At 37.7% G+C, this 24,324-nt stretch overlaps 2 protein-coding genes across 2 annotated transcripts; one reads left to right on the plus strand and one right to left on the minus strand.

The window, feature by feature from the left end:
* Positions 1-754: 754 nt before the first annotated feature.
* On the plus strand, positions 755-5,819 carry LOC139723395 (protein Churchill-like). Its single transcript, XM_071634641.1, has 4 exons — positions 755-793; positions 2,263-2,401; positions 4,182-4,252; positions 5,220-5,819. Exons 1-4 carry the CDS (start codon positions 755-757, stop codon positions 5,310-5,312), a joined length of 342 nt encoding a protein of 113 aa, XP_071490742.1. The 3' UTR covers positions 5,313-5,819.
* Positions 5,820-12,402: 6,583 nt separating this feature from the next.
* Positions 12,403-22,695, minus strand: LOC139723396 (tRNA (adenine(58)-N(1))-methyltransferase non-catalytic subunit TRM6-like). Its single transcript, XM_071634642.1, has 11 exons — positions 22,531-22,695; positions 20,389-20,528; positions 19,904-20,007; positions 19,406-19,497; positions 18,769-18,852; positions 17,474-17,598; positions 16,647-17,104; positions 15,774-15,865; positions 14,989-15,091; positions 14,198-14,284; positions 12,403-12,929 (listed from the first exon to the last, which is right to left on the minus strand). Exons 1-11 carry the CDS (start codon positions 22,617-22,619, stop codon positions 12,846-12,848), a joined length of 1,458 nt encoding a protein of 485 aa, XP_071490743.1. The 5' UTR covers positions 22,620-22,695; the 3' UTR covers positions 12,403-12,845.
* Between the last annotated feature and the right edge of the window lie 1,629 nt (positions 22,696-24,324).

Here is a 24,324-nt window from a genome sequence, read left to right on the forward strand (position 1 = left end):
ATATATATATATATATATATATATATATATATATATATACTAGGTATATGATCCGAAAATTATGGAGGAACAGTGAGAGGAATATTGATGCCATGCCAAAGGTACATACACACCGTTTTCTCCATCCTTTCTCATATATATACATATATAGGGGGAGGGGAGAGACATTCGAAATAGATTTGTTGAATATAATAGGAAGTAACAAATCTTCAAGGCTTGTTTTTGTTTTTATTTGTTTTTCATTTTTTGTCCAGTGTCGCCCGGGAGCATCGCAAAATACAATGACTAATACATCAAAAGCGAATAGTGCCTTAAGATAAAAGAATTGAAGGTGTACGGCTAAATCAGAAGTGTTCATTGAAATGATTGCTGTCAATCTCAAACACTTGGTCAATCGAAAACAATAGATTATTTTATAAAAAAAGCAAAAGGGAAACCATTCAATCACATCAGAGGCCGAATAAAGTGCGTGTGGTTTGAATAACTGATGTTTCTGACACAAGACTTATAGGCATACATGGGATCATAACTGCCAGGTCTTAATTATCACTTTGTCACCATAGAATGGGATAATCTTCTACATACAAACATTTACTGAGCTCCAATAAGGACTGAGCTTCCTTTCACTTTTTCGTCAAATCACTGCTGACACACTATTATTGTGTATTTTGCGCCACCATACATCATCTTGCATGCTATCCACCACGCGAGCTGCGTTTTTTTCAACGTCATTATCATTGCACTTCTGACAATCATGTGTGTTGACTGCGTGAAGAATAGACATGTTGACCGGGTAAGAAGTGACCTCTTATTATTCTGTTCAACCTTACTAAGTTCAGTTTTTGTTTTTAGCACTGAAATTTACAGGCAACTATAGTTTTCACATGACTACTAACTACTAGTAGTTGCAGTAGAGGCCCGTGCGGGTGGTAACGGAAATAAGAAGCCCAGCTCCGCCGTAACTCTGGCGTAGAGAGTCGAGTGACACGGTAGCAGGCGTCACAACGTCAGTGGATGAGGCAGAGTGCGGCGCTAGACTTCTAGGCTCTAACAACGTTAATATCTCTACTTACTTACTTGGAGTTTACTTGGATCAACTTATTTGTCCCTCCAGCTTTCACTATCCCTCTGATATGGGCTATATTTTTCTCGAGGATAGTTTTGAATTGGTTTACAACTTTACACTTGTTGTTGCTCTGACAGCTGCGTTTGGCAAGGCCAGTTCCAGTTGTTACAACTTGCATGCGACAATTACGAACAGAGAGGGACTTCACATGACTTGTGACGCAATATATACTGTATCTGGATCTGGGTTTTCTGACTCTCATGCTGTGGCCTCTGGAGTCTGGTTCTGGAGCTACCAATTGGAAAAATTTGTGTACATCTACCATCTACATGATCTAGGAGTAGGACTATACACTAGACTAGTGTAGGTGGTCAATCCCATTCATTTAACCTTATGCGGTGTACTAGAACCTCTGCTCTTTGTCTCCTGTATGCAAGAGTCTCCAAACCCAGGGCTTTCAGTCTGTCTGGTTACTCATCCTCAAATCCTACAAATCCTCATCTTTTTTTTTTTTTTTTTTTTTTTTTTTTGACATTGGACAACATACCGAGTTGCAATATTCTAGTATGAGTCTGATGATAGACTTGTAGAGCTTGAGCTATCTTTCATTCAGGCTGGAAAAGGGTCTTTTCAAAATGGTGTTCCACCATGGCACATAAAGAGTTGAAGTCCGAAGCCAAAGCCTGACGGGTATGAAACACACAAAAATGATCCACAAAAGTTCTAACCTTGCGAAAATGTCTCTGACCTCCCCCTTTGCAAAAATATCTGCATGCGAAAATAACAGCCAGCCAACTATTGGACCTATTTATGAGTAGATATGTCCAACTTCTAATTCTTACTATCATAAAACTTAAATATTTGACTCATTGAAAAAAAGGACTTTTAATTTTTTTATTGTTTTGTTTTTTCGGGACACCAAATTTTTCTCTCGGACCACCAAAAATTTGAAATTTAGGATTTTGGTGGCCCCATCGGGCCACCAAACATAAAAGTTAGTGTCGAGCCATGGCATATCATACCTTTTATTGAGCACATTCCATGTGGAGTGATTGCAGTTTTTCAGTGATATATTGCATAGTAGTCAAGCATTCAGTGCAAGTAGGTTCTGTGTGCTTCTCAAAAGATTTTGGGCATCTGCCAACAGGTGACATCTCTCTATCACAGCATTGTTGTCTGTGTTTTTCGTTTGACAGGGAAGAACATGTCTGGACAACGGGACATACTGGATGAACTTTGAGCGGTGTGCGGAGTGTCGGAAACGAGAACCAATCAAAATCAGCCAGAGGAACACAGAGGTTAAGGATGATGGAGAAGAAGTCATCTCATATGACCGTATGTAACAGTGGGGATTGAAATACAGGCGACTCCCGTTAAAACAAAATCCTTGGGACCAGCAGTTTTCTTTCATTATATCAAAATTTTGTTATGTCAGAATGTATATCGAGATGTCTAGATGATAAGTTTAGTGAATTTTACTCCGTTGTATCTGGTTTTTTATAACAGTGTTCACTGTACAGGAGTGCACTGTGGTAGCTAGCTTCTGAGTCTCCTGCATTCCACATTAACCTTCCATGTAAAGATGGAATTTGGTATAAAACGTCAATGCATCATAGCTTGGATCTTATCACCTTCGTCTATTAAATACAGAAATTATTGTCTTTTAACTTATTATATCTCTGGGTATTTTTTTGTTTTGTTTAATTCTTCAGGCAGTTTCCAAAGGCCTCTACTTGAAAATGAAAACTTTTTTTTTTCACATTAGACATGTTCCAGTTAAACCTAAAATCAGAATCTGAGATACTCATGCCTAGAAGACACCATCTGACATGAGTCAAGTTCTCTTCGAGACTTCCTTTGGTCCTTTGCCTAAACCTTGTGCTGCCATCGTAGAAATCTTCACCCCAAGTGAGAATGCAATGTTGATTGGACAAAGTTAAACAAATGCACCACTCACCAGATAAATGTGTGGAAATTTCAGTTATCAGAATTATTGATTAAATAGCATTTCAAGCAACACGTCCAATTAATGTCTCAAAACCACACCTGTCATCACAGGATTAAAAAAGCATTGTTTAGTAACCCTTCTCTTTGAGGCATACATAAATTATCACTGACTACTCGTCTCTCTGAGGCGCTGTGGTGGCTTTGACACCAAGGGCTCTCAATAAAAGTCACTGGTTCAAGTCTGTCAGCAGGTCAGCATATTTGCAGGGGCAGATCCAGGAATTCTGTAAAGGGGGGCACAACTATTTCTAGTGCCACTTCCGGGTTTCATTCATTTTTGTTCATTTTTTTTTTAAACGAAAAATAAAGGGGGGGGGGGTGTACGCTGGTTGCGCCCCCCTCTGGATCCGCCGCTGTATTTGTGCCTCTAAGCAAAATCACTGTAAACCATTGCTAGGACTCGTGCACAGTGTTGATTGGCATGAAAGTGCTTAATAGCCATGTAAAATAAGTTAAAAAACATGCACAATTACCTCCTCCATTACACTGAATACACTTACAACAAAGACATCTTTCAAGGCAGGTATTGACTCATTCAGTCACACTCTTGTATGTGTGTGTTTGTGTGCAAAACAAATAGGGAGTTATCTTGTATTGAACACAAGGATATTGTTGTTCATGTGAATAAAAAAAAATAATAATAATAACTTAATATAATTTGCCCCAGCCAGTTCTGATGTCAGATCAAACTTTATTATAAACATATCAAATAAAAACCTACACTATTGAAGAATATGTCTCCATGAGGAAGCTCATAATAATAATAATAATAGTGTCCATGGAGATGAATGACATTACATGTATCTTGTGACTCAAGAGGATGTGGCCACAGGACATCATGCATAAGCTTCTTTAATTCTTGTTCAGTGTGATTTCACTTGTTTATGTGTGTTCACTTTTTTCATGCCCTTAGAAATGCCAGTATTAAGTGCTACATAAATGTTTCCATAGTACATTTGTCTATGATAATGATAACAATGATAATAATGATGATAATAATAATAATCATTATTATTATTATTGTTACTATTATTATTATCATTATTATTATTATTATTTCATCATTATTATTATTATTATTGTGTGTTTCTTCTTCCTCACCTTACAGATGTTTGTACATATTGCAGTCACGTGATTGCAGAGCATGAACACATATTCATCATTGACGGTGATTATCAGGTGAGTCCGTCACATTGGGTTGCATGCCTCATACGTGTATATAGTATACAGTGGAAACTCAGTATAGAGGGGTACTTTTTTTCATCTTGTTAGGTACTCTGATATATCACTAGACAAAAGACAAGAACAAATAGACTTTTAAAAATATACATGTATATAATATATTCCAATTGGACCAAAGATGTGCTTGTTAAATCAAGCATTTTGTTATGTCAGATCACTCTGTGTCTAGTTTCCTCTGTATTTACTATTTTCTGTATGTTTATAACAGTTGAAGAAATCATGTCAGAGTACTTTTATAAATGGAACTAGTTTACTCAAAGCAATAAGTTAGAGAAAATTTGCAGGAAGTTGATCAAGTATTATAGTTAAAACAGTGTGTAGGGCTTGTCTTCTATTTGACATGCTGTACAGGAAAACCTTATTTTTCATAGCGGGATGCTGCTGGGACCACCAACTTTACATTGTTCTAACCAGTACCTGGAAAACATACTGAAAAAAAAAGACCAGGTAAATACAATTATGGAAAATATGGACCGCCAAATTCACATCATTAAAAGCAGTACCTCACTGTTTCTCTAAATTTGTTAAAATATTCAAGCAGCTCATCATTATGAGCTTCTGCTGTACAAATATCTTACATTTATTGTAGAGATTCATACTTCTGATACACATGAGTGTCTTGCATTGAAATGTGGGCTACATTACTAGGATTATTAGAATTTGCCTTGCTCTCACTAAAATGGTACACCAAAATGCACTGAAGGCCATGTGTGGTTCTGCAAGAATTCATTGGCCATAGACCTGGTCAAATCTATGGATAGAGGTAAAGCTCTACTGCAAACAAGCCTTGGGTAGCAGTGGACTGAGGTGTGTACTGTACCAACCATCCAAGCCCTTTGACAAACCAACACAAAGTGATATGTGTGTCCTCCTCTCTTCTTTCCCCTCCTTCCAACTTCCTCAGGAATATTCCATGAACTGCATGCTGTGTGGCATTGGAAATGACTTGGTCTGTATTCAGCCTGTGGATCCCAGGAAAGAACTCGGAATTTTCTAGAACAAACAAAACCTCCCGTTGTTCCTTTGTGAAAGGGCAATGACTTTTCCATTGACTCTTTCATCAGTAATGGCACCCTGTTCATGTACAGTGTCAATGGAAACTTAAGGCAGTATTGTCCAGAGGATCAAGAGGAACCCACTTCAATGTTTTTTTTCTTTCTTGTATCCTTCATCGTGGTTCCTCTCACCTTTCCACTGCAGTGTGAAAGTGTATCGATATACAGCTGACTAAAGCCATATTTCTGCAACACTACCGGTATCCTTTGATTTTGATGATGGTGAAAGTCCTTTGACCCGTTACAGTATCAGATTTCTTGCGTTAAAGATCTGTGGGCACTTTTTTCCTCATGATCATTAACATTCATTACACTTCTAGAAGTGGGCGTCTTCTTACCTTACTTGTTGCAAGGACAAGAGAACCCATATACACTTGTACAGCTTGTGCATTTATGTGGGTTGACAGTTAATACATGTACTGAGATGCCAACTCACACTTTTTTTTTGCAATCCTTCTCAGCTCACCGAATATTGCACCGCTGTTTACAAGGTCGGCACCCCCTACAGTTAATACAACCTGTATTTGAGAAAGCATGGTGTACTTCCAAGTTTGAAACAGTTTGACAGTTTGACACAGACACTGTACTACACTACAAATTTTTGTAGCTCCTTGGGCTTGCAGTGTACCATATTGACTTTTTATCAGTATGCAGTGACGCAGAAAAAGTGCCTTGAGTTGTGCATGTCAGGGAATAATCTTACATATTTTTACCATTGTTATCTCATCACATATTATCCCCTTCCATGTTTAATACCAGACAGTATTTGACACCTGTGTAGAGTGAAAGGCAAGGGAGCTTTATGGGGTGAAAAACACTGGCCCCGGCTCGGACATATTCAAGAATTTCAGTAAAAAACTGTGCACAGCCTTATTACTGAGCTCTATGTAAGTACACACATAGCCAAAGAATCTTGACTGGAGTCGACCATTACCGATGGGGGTATGCTTCAATGCACATACACTGTATGATTAAACTGATGGATACTGTTCATGGTTTTTTAGTGTACTGCAGTGGCCTGTGAATGAAGAGCAATTTAATCTGACCACCTATTTTTCCCCAGCTACCAGCGTGCACCCCCCCCCCCCCTTACTTTTTAACCCGTTGAGGACAAGTCCCGAGTATACTTGGGCAGGTGTCTATGGGAAATGCGTGTTGTAGCAACATCAAACCGTCCTCAACGGATTAAAAGGCACCTCCCCTTTACGGAATTCCTGGATCTGCCCCTGTTGAAATACAGGCAAACAAAGACTTTTTTTTTTGTTAAATCATTTTTTTATTGCTGTAGTACTTGCCACCATCTTGGAAATGACATGTTGTGATTATCTCCTTACTGTTCACAAAGGATGTTATCTGTGATTGCATTTGTCAAATGTGTTAAAAGTTGTAATAACTAATCACTTGTTTGTAATAACATATGTGACAGTAGTGGATACAGTAATGTAATAACGTTACATTATTAAATAATGAAACTCGAAATGTAGTTATGTATCATGCATTTTCCACACATCTTTGATTACACAGAGCATCTCAACCAGTGTAAAAATGACCACTGCATAGTAACATCTGTTTTCTGAATGGCAGTACTGCACAAGTGTAGCAGCAATTGGGAGAAAATAACATACCGGTACTGTCAATTGTGCATGAGTTGATGTTATTCAGTGTGGAGAAAAGCTTTAACATGGGCAAGATTTAACTGTTATTAGTAAATACTTTTCTACAATGTTATTGTGGTCTGAGAATTTACTTCAAAACTGGGCAGAAGTTTGATTTTTGACACTTCTAACTTTGTGCATGTTTTGTGTGTGTGTGTGTGTGTGTGTATGTGCATGTGTGTATGTGTGTCTGTATGTTAGAAATAGATATGTGCAGTACAGTATGTGTATAGGAGTAATATGGCCTGTGTATAATCTTATAAAGTAATTTTAAGTCTCCATTTATTTGTATCTCCACGTACAATATTGTAAAATAGGATTATGCTTAATTACAGTACTCTCCGCGTAATCGGGTATCGCTTAAACGGGTACTCCAGTTAATTGGGTAGTAAATTCAAAGTCAGTTCCAATGCACATTCAAATTACCTGATAATCGGGTTGCCTCTCCGCATAAACAGGTAAATAATTGTCTTCTAATCTAATTTCTACCCACATTTTATCGCAGATGTAACACTAAGAAATCATGAATGTCAAATTTTCCATGGCTAATCGCATTCTCTGCTCACTTTGCAAAGAAGACTGATCATTCGGGGAGTGATTAAACATGAAAACACATGTACACTTGTACAAGTACCAACTTGCCACACGGAAACGAACATTAGGCCTGCACATGTAACTGGCACTCACAATTGCATAGACATACAGGAGTTGACAACACTTGCGCTCATCCTGTGCTCCGCAGCAACATTCACAATGCGAGAAGTTTGCAACAAGAATCAGGCCATGCACCAGCTCCATAATTTTGCTTTTTCCCGGTCACTTCTCAAAAAGTAACCCGACGTTCTACGTGACTAGTGCACGAAAAGAGATGTGTTCATTTCGGAAAACACCTGCATGTTAGCAAAGAGCCTATAGTCAAACGACAAAGTTTTCTGAAGACATATTTGTCCTTAAAATGAGTGTAAATTATTGTTCGTGACCGAGCAGGTGTAAGGTACAGCTGTATGTACAATGTATAATGTGCCGTGCAGGCATACAGTGTAGGTGTTTGGTGCAGTGGAAAATGCATGTACACACACATTGGGTATGTCAATTGTGAGTGAGACGTGTTCTTCTGTTAATCGGCTACTCCGCTTAATCGGGTAAGAAACGCTCTGCTCGAGCCTACCCGATTATACGGAGAGTACTGTACTAGTATTTGAAGTGCAATTTCTATACATGTTAAAATGCACACAGTGGTTGTAAAGAATAAACTGCACATGAAGTTGACACAATGTACACAATTTATGTAACTTCGTCTGTAAGCAATCCAAAGTCATTCATATTTTGCAAAAATATGTGTACTGTATGTGTGAGATTTAGCATTCATATTTGTAACTGTTTAGATGATTTATATTAAAACCAGAACACATTATTTCATTGGCTGGTCTGACTTTCTTTGCAAGCCTAATTGAATTGTATGGTGTACTAACTGTATGGAAAGTCTTCATTGCAGATTAATGCATTCAAAGCCATATATATATATATATATATATATATATATTATGCATATATATATATATATATATATATATATATAATACATATATATATATATATATAATACATATATATACATGTATATATATTACATACATATATATACATGTATATACATGTATATTACATACATATATATTAGTATATATAATATATATATACATACAAGTATATACACACACTCATTGTACAGTTATAAAATTACAATTTTCTTGACCAAATGCAATTGTAATTCTCATAACATCTTCACAGAATAACTCAATCACCACCACAGAGTTTTACATATTTTATTCTGTACAGTGTTGTATATGCAACCTTCATAACAGAGTAACATTTTATTTTTATAGTTGTACTTGTAATGGTAAAGCCATTTCACAATGTACAGAGGGGCTGGCATCTTCTGCACATGCGCCATGTCTCGCTCAAAAAGTCTCAGCTCTTGTTTAGTAGGTGGAATTACCCCTTGGTAAAGAATTCCACTTCAGTTTGATTTTCAGACTTTATTTTGAACATCTATAAATTGGTCATACTGCGTACACTGTATGTACCGAGTTTTAAAATTTATAGTGATTGCGATGAGGAATGACAATGTTTTAAAATTCATAACAAATCACAACAAATGAGGATGATGACAGCAGCTTCACTTAAGAATGCATGATTGGATGCTCGAGGAAGCACAACAAAAGAAAGCATGCATAAATTCTACACAGGTGAAATTGTCAAGTGGTATGGTGATGGAATTACATTGCTACATTACTGGAATATGAGAGCCTCTATGACCCCGTTTACAGTGCGGGGCTGGGCTGAGCCGCGGCCGAGCCAGACCTCAATTGCGAGGCCGAGACCCGCAATTTTGTCCGTTTACACTGCCGGGCTCGGCCGCACTTTTGATTCAAACTTTTCAATATTTTGTCGTTGTGGCATTCTGCTTGTAAACAAACGCAATTTGGTATTGTCTGGTTTTCAGACCCTTTGCCAACTGGATTCCGTGGCGACGAAGTCACTGTTGCCGAAGGAAAAATCCTTTGCAGGACAAAACCACCTTTACTAGTTTTCGACGTTGAGGGAGTTAATATCCTGAATAGCGAAATAGTACAGGCAGAGGGTTTGGAAGCCAGACTAAAATTGGCCATGCATTTGGCCCAGTTTGCGTTTACACTGAGAAAAGGCCGGGCTCGGCCGAGACCACCTCCAGAGCATGGCCAAATGCGAGGCCAATTTTGGCCTCGCATTTGACCTTTTGCGCGTTTACACTGAAATGAAGGTGGGCTCGGCCGCAGCGCGGCCGAGCCTCGCACTGTAAACGGGGTCTCCGTCATCCACATCCTTGTTCAGTGTACAGTGTATTTGTTTTGGGTTTTTTAGAGCATAGGTTTATGTGTTCACAGTCAACAATTCCACAAATCTATACATGGCACTAATGATATATGTATTACATGATGAGAAATTAGGAAAATTGTCTGGAATTCCTCTCTAAGTAAGTTTAATCTACGGGGAGCAAAGTAAATGCTTTGAGTTTGATTGCTCTTGTTCACCTTTGTGCATGGTAGATCTTTCATTCACATAAAGCTAAAGGCTTATGGTAAGCTTCTACAGTAGAGGATCAAACTCACTGAAGACTTGATTTGCACTTTATCAATAGCATTTTTCCCTGTTTAATGTGACTGCAATACAAAGTATGTGCAACCATAACAATTCTTCTTGCTCAGAGCAAAATCACTGTCTTTAGGCATACTTTGTGACTGAATTAATATTTTTGCTAGAATACCATTTCTGTAGCTTTTCAGAGACAGGATGAGATATCTGTATTACAGTATGTAATTTCTCCCATTCATTCACCTATGGTGTGCTGGCCTTTTAATACCAATCTTATATTCAATCTAAAAAGCTACAAAATATGATCAATAACTCAAATTGGATCCATCTTAAGTCTACACATATATATAGAATATATAGATGTTCTGATTGTTGCCAACAGTATATTGAACTTTAATAGACACTGCACATGGTTGAAATGCTCTATTGCTATCTCTTGAGATTGCTCACATTTCAGTTGCTAGCCAGTGCTTTTGTAACAAAGTTACCTATACTGGCAAAGTATTGTTTACAGTGGTTATCTATGGCACAGCTTCCAATACAAAAACAGCCCCCCCCAAAAAAAAAAAAAAAAATAAAAAAAATAAAAAAAAATAAAAAAATAAAAAAATAAAAAATAAATAAATAAATAAATAAATAAATAAAATGAAATAAAATAAAACAAAAACTGAATCAGACACGGTCAATTTTGTCTTTAATAGCGACCACCTGCCATATACAACTACAGTACTAAAAACAATTCCCTCTGAGAGAAAAAAGCATGTTAAAGGGACTGTACAGTACTGGTTGAGGGGGGATTCATGTTTTGAACATTTCTAAGTGAGATAATGAGAAACCTCTTATGAAATATGAAAGAGCATGTAATTTTAAGAAGGATTCAACGTTTATTTGATGAAAATCGGTTTTGAAATGGCTGAGATATCCAAAAAAGTGATAATAATAAAAGGCGACATGCCCCAACTTTATTAGGATCTCTTTGTTTCACCTTGTTTTTGGATATCTCAGCCATTTCAAAACCGATTTTCATCAAATAAACTTTTGATACCCTTTAGAATTGCATGCTCTGTGACATCTCATAGAGTGGTTTCTGAATATCTCGCAAAACGTCAAAAGCTAAATCCTCACCTCGACCAGAACTGTACACACCCTTTAAAAAACCTGTCTACAAATGGCCACTTTTTTCGTCTCCCTTGGGTGGCCGCTATAGACAGTTTTAACTGTATAAAAATTGAAACAAATTTTCCAATCCTGGGGACCTCGTTCACCAAAAGTGCAATAATCGGCCAGTGGTGCTGTCAAGAGTCCCAAGTCATATTTGTGTTAACCAAGGTGTGAGTCTTGATTGGAAATTCGCTTTCCTTCGAAAGTCTCATCCAAGTTGACTTCACTGTAACTTCTGAACTCTTTTCTATGTACTCTTTTCTCCATACACTCTAAAACGATATTGATTCTTCCCCCCTCCAAAAAAAAAAGAAGAAAACACAATGACCACTGACACCAAACCGTTTATTACATTACCTCCTTAATTTCATCAATTTGGTGAAATTTTACAAAGCCATTATGTGAATGTGCATGTAAATTGATAGCGGAAAACTAAACCCCAGCTATTTCCCGGTAGTGACGAGTTAGGATGTTGAGACGTGAGCTGACATTATATCAACGTACTTTTGTGTCACAAACACTTCTACATGTACGAAATCTTTTATCTTCATAGCACTCCATTCAAATGCATAACACTAGTAACTCTGTGAGCATCTCATTACACAAGCTGGTCAATTGGAAACCTCCACTAAAATGAATTATACTGAGAATTATACGCTTTTAATACTCGGGGCTGGCTCTTCAGCATTTTCACTGATCTCCCAGAGGGCCCCGATATTAATACTACCCAACAGCATTGCCAGGAACTCATCTTCACACCCTGGGTGAAGACGGACATTATGGGCACATCTCATCCACAGATGTAGGCACCATGTAGGATAGGAAACCTGGACACTGTCTGTGAGAGCAAGATACTTGTCCACTACACCATTGAACTCCTGCCATCCTATGTAATGTGAGCTCATCAGCATTGCTTCAACACACAGTCAAAGTAAATATGATGTTTGTTGATTTGTTTGTTTGTTTTTTTTCTGAGGGGATCACTTCAAAGACAGGATCTCTCAAAGTCTTTTTAGTAGGTGTTACCACAAGGTATGACATCAATCAATGTGACCTTATCTTTTTAAGAACAAACCTGGTAGTCATCCCATTTTCAACCGTTGTTTCATATTAATACCAGGGTCCTATTTCATAAAACTTGTTATCAGTAACAACTGTGATATTTCTATGACTAATTTGTTCTCTGCCAATCAGATGCAAGGATTTCAGTAGCTTGTAACAACTATCGTAACTTGTTATTGATAACAAGTTTTATGAAACAGGGCCCAGGTCAAGCCTTCCATCAAGACACATGCTCTTGTACAAATGCATAGCGCAAAATTTGTGCAATGTTACTGACAATACATGTTGAGAAACAGATTCATGCTTCAAGAAAAGTTTAAAACCAGACTTTAAGAGACTGTCTGAATCCAAGGCAAAGTTTCACAAGAATGTCCCCCTTTTGTCACGACCATGTAGAATGCAGGGTACCATGCTATGTGCCGGTGTTATCCAGACACGAGTTGCATTAATTTTTCAGTACTTTCATTTCCCAACAACAATTCCGGTCAGAAGATATCCTCCGGTGCCGCTCATGTTGATCATGGGATGAGTCCTGTCTGGTAGCACCTACATCAGAGCAAATAAAACAAATTATGGTGAAATCATTCAGTGTCAGTGATATGATCCACTCTCAATGATTAATTCAAGGCTACAAACAGAGCATTCTAGTCTTGATAATGGACAGCTATTCTCATTTATGTTGAAAATATAGACCTGAAATTTGTGCAGACTTGCACTTCCATAGGTATTTGGCTGAATACATGGCAATGCATCAAACCTCTTATGCAGTATCAAACAAAGCAATGTTACCTATAGTACTTCAAAATAGAAAAGAGTTCAGTTCAAGAACATATGTGACCCTGCACCTCAAAACAAACAAAAAGCCGCAAGACATGAATTTGTAGTTAAGACCATATTCTGAAAGAGCAGACTTTAAGCTTTAAAATGATGTATAATTCAAATCAAATGGACTCTCCTAACCTATCTAAATATTGGAAAGAAAGCACAAACTCAGGAAAAGTGTGAACTGAGAAAAGAGGCTCTGAAGTACAGTGTCTATTCAAGCGCTTAATCTTTACCAAACCGTGCTGGCTGTGCGATGAATGGGACAAAAAACAGGAAGTAAACCACCAGAGTAACGACAATGAAGGGATTATCAGATTAAACTGAAATTAAGCATGCCTCATTAACACATTCTGTCCATAATTAATGCCAACTTTCAAAGCAGTAGCACTATCCTTTCAAAAGTTATTAGAGTTGAAAGTGAAGAGTGTGGACAAGGTTTTTCAGAAATGAAAAAGGGATTCTAAAGGCACACCTAATTACACTATTCTACCAAAAATGTTTGAGATAAACTGCTAGAAAAACACACTTTCCTGCCCGTTTTATGATACCAAATTTTAGCATAATGTAAAAGAAGACCCGCTCTTTCAGAAAATATGAAAAAGTCTAGTTTGGCTAGGTTGACCCATTTCACTTATTTTCAGTCCTCACGCAAAATCAATGTGTGCGACTTTATGTTCGTTTTGAGGTGCACGGTCACATATAATACTACTGCCACATTTTTTTTTTTTTGCCTCAAAAGTTTTCATCACTGACATGTGAGCATAGTGCAAATATGCACTTAAGATTCATGAATATGCGCATTTTGGTGTAGACCTTTCTTCTAAGTGGCAATTATTCGGCACGTAAATCATACACTTATGCATGTTTGAGGCATTATCAGTCCCAACAGTCTGCTACCAGGGGGTTCCTAATTTCTTAGGATACTAGAAGGGTACTCTTCATCGATTGATTGATGCACTAAGCACAGAGTGATAGGGTAAGGATGATACCTGGTAATCCCTCAGCCAAGTTTCTGTCAGCCTGATGTTGATGACGCCACCTCGATCCCGCAGCTTGACATAGCAATCCACCAGGGGCTGAACCAGAGGAGACAAGGCAGACGTGTAACATAAATACAAGGGACTTCCATCGTAACAAATATCTTGGTAGATAGTATTGCTTTGCGGCAAGATCAAAACTGAACTTTGGGCAAGAAAAATTGCTTTCTTTTAGCAGGATTTGTTGTATTTTCATTCTTTACTATGAGAGTCATCTGAAAAAGAGAAGTATTTGATGCACTCTGACAGAATTCAAGATAAGATAGAGATTACGTCGTGCAGTAATTAACCCCCTGAAGACTAGTCCCGAGTCTACTCGGGCAGGTGCTCATGGGAAACGCGTGTCGCAGCAAAATCAGCTCGTCCTCAACAGGTTAAATTAAAACTAGACACATCACATGATACTATATCAGGTTCATAGTCTGCATTATTCTATTGCCTTTTAGACATACAAACCAAGACAAAATTCTGACTGTACTACACTGTAACATTTTAGCGTAACAAAAAACAAACAAACAAACAAACAATGAAAACGGAGGCAATGATAATCAATTTGTGCAAAGTTACTTCTATTCTTTTTTTAGCTGCTAATGAAAAGTCCGGCAATGCTTTCATATGCATCCAAATCATCTATTGCATAGATCACACAGGCCTTACAGTCATTATATATCTCATGTTCCCACACTCAGAACCTAGTAACTCCACATACAAAGTGGTTATGATAGCACAAACTGAGAACTCACCTCTTTGAAGGGAGAGTACACAGCAAATGGTCTGGACAGGGCCAGGAAGTCAATGAGTGCCATCAGCAGTTCAGCAGGATGGAATTTGCAGACAAGCAAAAGCCTGGTGGAAAAAAAAAAAAAAAAAAAAAAATTGCATACATGCACATCAGCTTAACAAAAAACAGACATTCACTGTTATTTGCAAAACACTTCTTGTTTAAAAGCAAAATGTAATCAATATCTATTGACTGACTATTTTTAGGGGCATATAGTATTTTGAACTAAGCTCAATAAAATCTAATAGTGCAATATATCCTTTATAATCCAGGAACTTACAAGCTTGCTCCACACTTTACACATTTTGTGTGTGTGTGTGTGTGTGGGGGGGGGGGGGGGGTGTTTCATTAATGTACAAAGCAATCAAGAACAAATAATATATGACAGACTTTACACGAGTTGAACAAGAAAGAGGGCTACATGTACGTTCTACTACCAATAATCCATAGAACACCCTAGAAGATGGGTTGTTAGAATGTCCTGATTATAACCTCATTATTGTCTTGATGTGATAAGATTTTCAGTTGCTGATACCTGGGACTGAAATATCTTTTTCTTTAATATGGGATTTCCCTGCAGTGTGCTTAACTCTTTCTCTGCCAGTGAGTCAAATGTGCACTAATTTCACACACATAATCTATGGTCAGAAAGAAACTGTGGCATACAGAGGGTTAATGCCCAATTGTGTAGATTGTTCACCTGACAAATCATCCCTACATAATACCATTTCATCAAAATATACTTACGTGTCCATATCTTTCTTCAAAAGCAAGTCCTTCATTTTTGTCATGGCTTCAAGTCTTCTTCTCCTCCTTTCCAGCTTCATTTCGTCCTCAACCTATATAAAACATAGGGAAAGTGAAATTAAATTTGCAGCAGATTTCAAGAGAGTAAGAAATTAGTTTGCTTGCCTTGCTCCATTTGCAACCCTTGAGGAAACAATTGATTTAGTGTAAAAAGATTCATTTTGTGCTGGAAAGCAAAGCATTGGCGTTTACAGTACATAAACAAGTGATTTATTCAATATTCACAACACTACCTCAAGAGTCTAAGAAATTTGGCTACTTCTACTCAGTATATTTGTTGGCCATGTTTATATGGATGTTACATAGCAAACTTGCAGTAACCATCATTTCGTATGAAAGTATCACTTTATCATTGAAGGAAATAAAGCATGAAGCCTCCTGAAAATTATGACACAACGCACATCTTAACTTTGCTTTTAGTGTAGTGTTGAGACAAGAAAACAAACAGTAATAACAACATAAATATAATTAATAAGTTCGGACTCATATCAAGTCATTAAGGTTATGGACAACTCAATAGCAGAATTATTGTGATACTATTACACATGAAATCATGCATGCAGATTAAATTGATCTCCCCTTCACATGCTCACCTTACTTGTCAAGCACAGGACCAGCAAGGAATCAAAAGGGTTGAAAACTAAGAATACAAAGTAGTTCTACAAAATGTTCTTGTGTTTCATCCCTAAAGAATACCTCAAAGCAGATGAAACTCTGTTTCAAGTGTCAACCTCTATTTTTCTCAATCAAACTTTAAAGCATAAATCATCATCTGACTAACATAGTGATACAATCTCTTCAACAAATACCTACCCTGTGTGGATGGCTCTTCTGGGCCGATGATTCTGTCTTCATTCCATCATCTTTGTCTTCTGGTGAAGAGGAATTCTCATCATCCACTCCTTCACAGCTGGCGTCCATCATTCCCGCATCTTTTGACGATGCTGGAACGGAAGAACTGACTGCATCCTCAGCAAAAGATGATATCCTACCCTCAGTAGAGTCAACTTCTGCCTCATCCCGAGTCCTCTCTGCAACATCTGTTTCCATAACAACAGAGCCTGCCGCATCCTCCTCATCATCACCCACACCCGCAACACACTGTCCAGTCCTTTCCTCCTCTTCAGTGGTGTCCTTAAGGAGATGTTGATACACATCCTTGAGAGGAAACGTGTGCAAGACATCTCTGGACTGCTTGGAAAAGTTGTATGCATTCAAGGCTGTGTGCGCTGGGAAGTCCTCTGAGTGAAACTGCACAATGCTTCCATGTCCTTTAAAGAGCATGAAAATAAAAATCGTAAAATTAGATTAAACATACGAAGCACAAACTGATTATTATTTGATGGCTCATGCTGTAAAGAAAATAAGGGGAACAAAATTATGTAAAAATAGAAACATTTGACTGATAATTTTTTTTGCATTTGGCAAATTTCACCGTTTATAATTTTGTGAATGATGGTGTTTTAGTACCAAATTTAAAATGTCACCAAACTTTTGCCTGTCTCTTTTTTTTTCATAATAGCTTAATAGTCATATGCAAAATATTGAGAAACTTCCAAATACTAAAATCTGCTATGTTTAGAGAAAGAAGGAATTTCTACCATGTGTGATTCAAATTGAATGATATCTAATTTACTCACCATCTAATCTCTCTACAACTGCACCAACCAGGAGACCCTGGCAATGCTCAGCCATCATCACCTTGCTACCTGATTGGACGTTTGTGGCCGACAGAATCTGGGCTAGCGTGTCTATGCGAAGTTGTCTGCATGAAATCAAGTTCAGCGGAGTGGTGAGTGTATGTCAGTGGGCTGGTCATAATCAATGCATGTCTGTCAGCTCTGCTTAGTTTTATACACACAGGAAAGATGAGATGAGAAACATTGACAATGTGTACATCATGAGAGACTGATAATTCTTGAAATCTTTTTGAGGGAAGTACACTGTGTTTAAATCAAAGTGGCTCTGAATTTGGACAACTGGCAGAATGTTTTATCTATTTTTTTATTTTGTTCAGGCTTTCAAGCGGGATAACGTAAAAAAGTAGGAATAAAGTAGGAACAAAATCTCTAAAAAAGTAGGAAAAAGTAGGACATAAAAGGGAAAAAGTAGGGCATTATAGAAAAAAAAAAGTAGGAGTAAGTCAGGACATGTGCAGGCTTTTTGGAGTAGTTTTCGTCGATACTCACCAGAACTATTGATGTTATATGTAAATCTTAATTTGAACTCACAACCCTGCTGCCTCAGCCTCACTTTTGCTCCTGGGAGAGCCTGGTAATTTTGAGCGATGATGAGAGCTGGTTGAGCACTGCTCCAAGTCCTAGGCTGCAATATCAGTGGGATCAATCACATCTGCACAGGAGCAAAAGCTGAGGCTGGCAGCAGTCTTGTGGTTGATTGGTGTGTGATATCCCTCTTTCATGCTGAAGAGGCTCTCCCCACCAGTAAGAATCTGCAACTAGAGTCTACTCATCATTTCTGAATATAAATTATTCAAGTAGCCTTGCACATTTTTTTTTTTGCGGGGTTTTTCACCAAAAAAGTAGGAAAAAGTAGGAAAAAGCAGGATTTTCAGCAAAAAAGTTGGAAAAGTAGGGACAGCAGTAAAAAAAAAGTAGGAAAAAGTAGGAAAAGTAGGGCCACTTGAAAGCCTGTTTGTTTATCTATTTATTTATTTATTTATTTATTTTTTTTTTTTTTTTTTGGGGGGGGGGGGATGTGGTGGAGGGGCTAGTGGAGGTTGTGGAAATAAATGCTCGTCTCATTTAGTTACAAATACAGGATATCTCCTGCAAACATATCCAGAGCCTTATATTGTACATCATATGTGACACAAAGAGTAGTGTTGAACAACAGAAATCTTTTCATTACTACTCAATAATAAAATAATGCAGACAATTACATAGATAAGGAAGTTTTATTGATGAAAACTCACATATGTTTGGAAGGAGCTTTGTTGAAATATAGTTGACATAGAAGGCGCGTGCTTGGTCGCAGAACAACAAACCTCATAATATGCCTGCAGAAAAAAAGAAGAAGAAAGAAACATATTTATCCAATATACATGCACAAACTGATATCATACCACACTCAGGGACATGACATGATATGGGTCTCATTTCTGTGAAATATTTTTCTCACTATACAACAAAAAGAGTCAGTGCACTGGAACTGGTATCTAGAAGACATACAACACATCTAGGTGCTTTGTAAACATTTAGTTTAAGGATGCACAAGAGTCTTTGTTGCTTATCCGAGTAGGAAGTAAGTCACTTATTTTGCACATTGGTGAAGAACCACAAAGCTGGTGTCATAAAGACCACACTTAGACAGTATTGTTATGACAATTATTTAAACGGTAAACTTTTGGATATATTCAGATCAAAAGACTCCCAATTCCATAAAATGCAGTTATCAAAGAGCTTTCCCAAAATTCAAAGTTCAGTCACTGTGACCACAAGAAGGAAAATTATAGAATACATGATACATCATGCCTTTTAAATCACAACAAAAGTTGAACTCAAATGAACTGGCTCTCAAGAATGGTGAAGAAACTGTATATGGGTACTCACTTATCTTGTTTCTTCTTCAGATACTTTGCTTTTGAGAAGACTGTTCTCTCATTGAAACTGGAACTATTTTCAACGAGATGATCGATAATTTCCTGAAAACAAAGAAACAGTGCGTGCAATAATCAGTACATCAAGCAAATCAAAAGAGGAGTATCTAACTTGTTGAGGATGGGCTGATTTTGCTACAACATGCATTTCCCATAGACACCTGCCTGAGTATACTCCAGACATGTCTTCCACAGGTTAAAGACAAACATCAATAACAACCATTATGCAATACACTCTACTGTAAAAACAATTCATTATAAGGTATTTCAAATTATGTTACTTTCCTCATTGCAATCCTATTGTAAGTTTACAATGAACATAATAAGTTTGTTATCGATATTCTCCCTCATACTCTCTTCAAGTGTCAAGGCACATTTCCTGTTTCATAATCAAAATGCTTTATCCTATCAACAATGTGCATAGTTTTCTTTCATTCGTCTATATACTTACCTGACCAGTTTTCCCTTGCTCCTTCAGGTTTGTGATGTCTTCTTTGCCAAGCTTCTGTGAAGTCATGTCATCAACGATAGCCCTATTATCTGCACCTCCTTCATCTGGCATAAAAGTCAACAGAAAACAAACACACATCATGAACATTTAAAGTAAGACACACGACACAAGACATAGGAAACAACATAAACAAACATCGGATGTCACTCAAAGTACTGTAGCAACCCATGGTGTACATTATCACATTCAAGTACATTGATACTGGTACACATAATGAACAGATTATAAATCCATATCATTTTTGTCAACAAAAAACTGAGCAGTTAGTGGAAATGATTGCTTTGTTTTGCTTTTCATTTATTCTAACTGAGAACCATAGTTTAACATGCACATGTCATTCTTTATGTGTTAGTGCACAATTTTGGGTGCATACGTGTGTGAAAGGTACAGATCAACAATTTATATGTGAAACAATCTATGCTTACCTATTTTTCCGGCAATGTCATGTGACTCTTTTTCACCCGATACTGGCACCAACCCACGACCCTGGAGTTCCCATGATGATCCATAGGGATGGCCAATGATGGGGTCCAAGGCAAAGTGTCGTTTGTCAAGGAAGACTTTGCTGCAAACATATATTGTAGACAATTACACGAGCATTTTACCACTGCTCATCAATTAAAATTCAAAGGTTAAGATTAGTCTGACAGTTAGCATTCTTCTATGCATCATAAAAAAAAGTAAAGTACTGGTAATGAAGACGTATCAGCACTAATGTACTTTCATATCCATGTAGATATCTCAAATTTCACTTTACTAACTTGCACCAAAATAATAAGATAGCTTATTTCTAATTACTAACATGAATATGAAACAAATTGGTTGTTGGAAACCGTCAATATCAATGTCAACTTTCACATCCTTGGTCAAAACAAACTCACTCTTTGCGAGAGATCGCGGCACACACTGCTTGCACAATCTAAAACTGATACCCCAGTCACACAGCACTCCACGTCAAAATCACGTACAAAAAGTTATGAATAATGAAAATCTGGTGGACGTGGTTATAAGTGGTGATTTATTGGTCAATTTTGGTTTGGCCATGCTTTGTACGGGGTATGGCCGTAAGAGGCTGTTCCACTGCTGAAGCACTGCCTAAGTACGGCTAACCACGTCCAGCCACGTGTATATATGCGGAAAAATCATTTAGTCAGCGACATGACGCTAAGCACATGCTATTTCCAGTGATACCAACGCGTAAGACGCGTCAGATGACCATGCTCTGCTTGATAAATTTTCGCGTCTTACCGCGTCTCCCCAAGTTTTAATCACTGCTGGAACACGGATTATCACGTGTGTTTCACGTGTGTAGCACATCTTTACCATGTGTGCCACCTGTGGTTGTCCGCGGAGTAAAATTTTGAGCAGTTGTAAACTTTTTACCGCATCAGACGCCGTTCCGATTTTTCTCTGCGTCCTGCCACGTCTATACAGCTGTAAATCGACCGTAGCTTGTCTTAAACTCGAAATCAATGCGAACAACATCGTCTGCTTCACGGGAAACCACTTTTAGACGGTTTTGGCCGTGATTATTCTAAAGCTGTAAAGCGCTGTGTGACCGGGGCTTGAAGTTAGCTAATATCATGCCAACGGGCACTCCATGTGGGAACTAAAAATCAATGTGCAATGACTGATTGACGCAAGTTAAAGGAAGTGTGTTATTGAGTAATACAAATACGCATGTCTATCTGTCTGTCTTTCTCTATGTCTGTGTCTGAGAACTGCATTTCTCATCCGACTTCTTGCAACTTGCCATAAATCATTTGTTCATTGATTTTGTTTGTTTTTTTTTGCTCCTGGTAATTTGAAATATTCTGACAGAGCACTTCAGATTTCGACTGTGCAGGCTATGATCTCTTGCAAAGAGCAAGATCAAAGATGTTTTGAGCAATGACATGAAAGTCAACGTCGATATCAACGCTTCCTAATGACCAATTTGGTTCAAATTTACACGAGTGATTAGAAATAAGTTATCAAGTACATTCTTCTGTGATTTTGGTGCAATTTGGATTTCTGGAATCCGAGATATCAACATGCCACATGGATATGAAAGTACTGGTATTCACATTAGTCCTGACAAGAGTCTATTAAACACAAGTCATTTAAACTTTTAGATTGGAAAATATATTGATAGTAGACTAGTGTAGGTCTACTCTAAGACCTATTCAACAATTTGCAATTGAAGTTCATGACATGCAGTACCCAGTCGGTCGGCAGTACTAAACTACAAGTTACTGAAAGGGCCAAACTAAAATTACTGTAATTAAATTTTAATACCAATCGTTAGTAGTCTAGTAGATCTAAATTTAATGGCAAGAAGATGATTAGACTATTGCATGTATGTGAACATAATATTCTACTGCAGTGGTAAGATATTGAGTATTTTGTCTATGCAGTGGCAATCGGCAATCATGCACTTTCGTATTTAGGCACTTTAGTATTTATGGCCCACAACCACAAGTTGGTTGTGGTCACTATCCATAAGTTTACCATGAACAGCACAATATTATGTATATGGGACTGAGATGAGCACCAGGCTAGGGGGAGAGTACTCGAATGTTACTCACTTTTTTCGTAATACTTTGTAGACTTTCATGTTTTTCCCTTTCTGAAGTATGACATTGGCACCTTCGGTTATAGTATCCCGGTTATCCATGTTTCATATGAATGATCTTCTTCAATACACCGTCCCACCGATCGATTTCCTTGACTTTTATTCTATAAGCCACATGGCACACATAGACTCGACACCGGACTGCTCAGCATTTTCTACGTGCATATATAACATGCGCACGGGGTGTAGCTGCCGCTTCACCTGACGATTGCAGTACATGTACAAGTTTATACCAGAGGTGAAGAGTTTCGGCTGAGATAGGGTTCAAAGTTTCCAACGTGTTTTGATGATGATTTTTCGAGATAATGACAAACCTGTTATGAAATATGAAAAAGCATATAATTCTGTGAGGAATTCAAAGTTTACTTAGTAAAGAAAATTGGTTTGATATGGCTGACATATCAAAACAAAGCGATCCTGATAAGATATGGGACCCACCTTTTATAGGTTCCGTTTTTTGATACCCCAGTGGCTGATCCAGAAGGGGGCGCAACCGGCGCACGCCCCCTTTATTTTTCCTTAAAAACAAAAGAAAAAAAAGAAAAATGAAATGAAATCCGGAAGTGATACCAGAAATTATAATTGCGCCCCCCTCCTTTACAGAATTCCTGGATCCGCCCCTGTACCCTACCGTTTATTAGAGTCGCTTTGTTTACCTATGTTATTTTTTATATCACCCATTTCAAAACAGATTTTCATCAAATAAACTTAAATTCCTTGTAAAATTATATGCTTTTTAACATTTCACAGAGTGGTTTCTAAAGTATCTCGCAAAAGTTGAAAGCGGATTGCTTATAAATCGACCAGTAGGGCCCACTATTCTTCCCTTTAAGTAAAGTATAGTAAGATCCACTATTTGCTATGACATGTTATGTAGAAAATCATTAGAAAGGACATTATTTGTTCTTTCAAAACATTACAATGATTAGGAAATAAGAATGACGGTCGGCGCCACGTTTTAACTGTATATGTGCTGAAGGAGGGGGCGGGGGGGGGGGGGTGGTGGGAGGGAAGGATGGCAGTTTATATTAACACTGGCGCCCGGCACTTGTTTTCAACAACCAACAAGCAAAAAAACAAAACAAAAACAAAAACAAAAAACAACAGTGGGCCCCCAAAGTGGTTTATACATCTTATGTATTCATATATGTTTTCTGCAAAAATGCGAGGAGGGGCAAGACCCCACCACGTTGCGCCGGCCACAAGAATTGTCAATCAGTTTCATTACGAGTATGTATGGTGTAATAGGCCTTTAGGCCTATATTTTTACAATGACGTGGAGACCTATAATGCACTGTAAGCAGTAACAGCAAAACTGAGCGTCAATGTCGAATAAAACTTTGGTCGATATTTCCATCTAATTCATTTAGCTGGTTGCGTTTCGAAAGAACAGATGTAGATACTGCTTTTCTAAAGATATACATTGTGGTATGTGTTATATCGCAACAAAACCCCGCTGGATCTTGATATTTGAGGCCGAAATCCAGTAAGGTGTGTTACAGTTAACTGTTATGTATTTATTCTCTAGCCTTGGAGTTATAGGCCTACTGGGTGCATTGATTTAAGAGATCAGATCACCCAAATTGATATGTAGGGCCCTGCCGGTAAATTATTTTCAATGATATTAGCAACTTAATCATCATTATACCATGTGAGTGCATACTCGATGATACCCATAAATGTCACATTTTTTTTTTTACTGTTGATTCTATACCTTTGATTGACATGACAAAGACTTTTTGCTAAC

Source organism: Diadema antillarum, unplaced genomic scaffold (assembly GCF_040938485.1).
Source record: "Diadema antillarum isolate AM-2024a unplaced genomic scaffold, OU_Dant_1.0 scf00000188, whole genome shotgun sequence".
NCBI lineage: Eukaryota > Metazoa > Echinodermata > Echinoidea > Diadematoida > Diadematidae > Diadema > Diadema antillarum.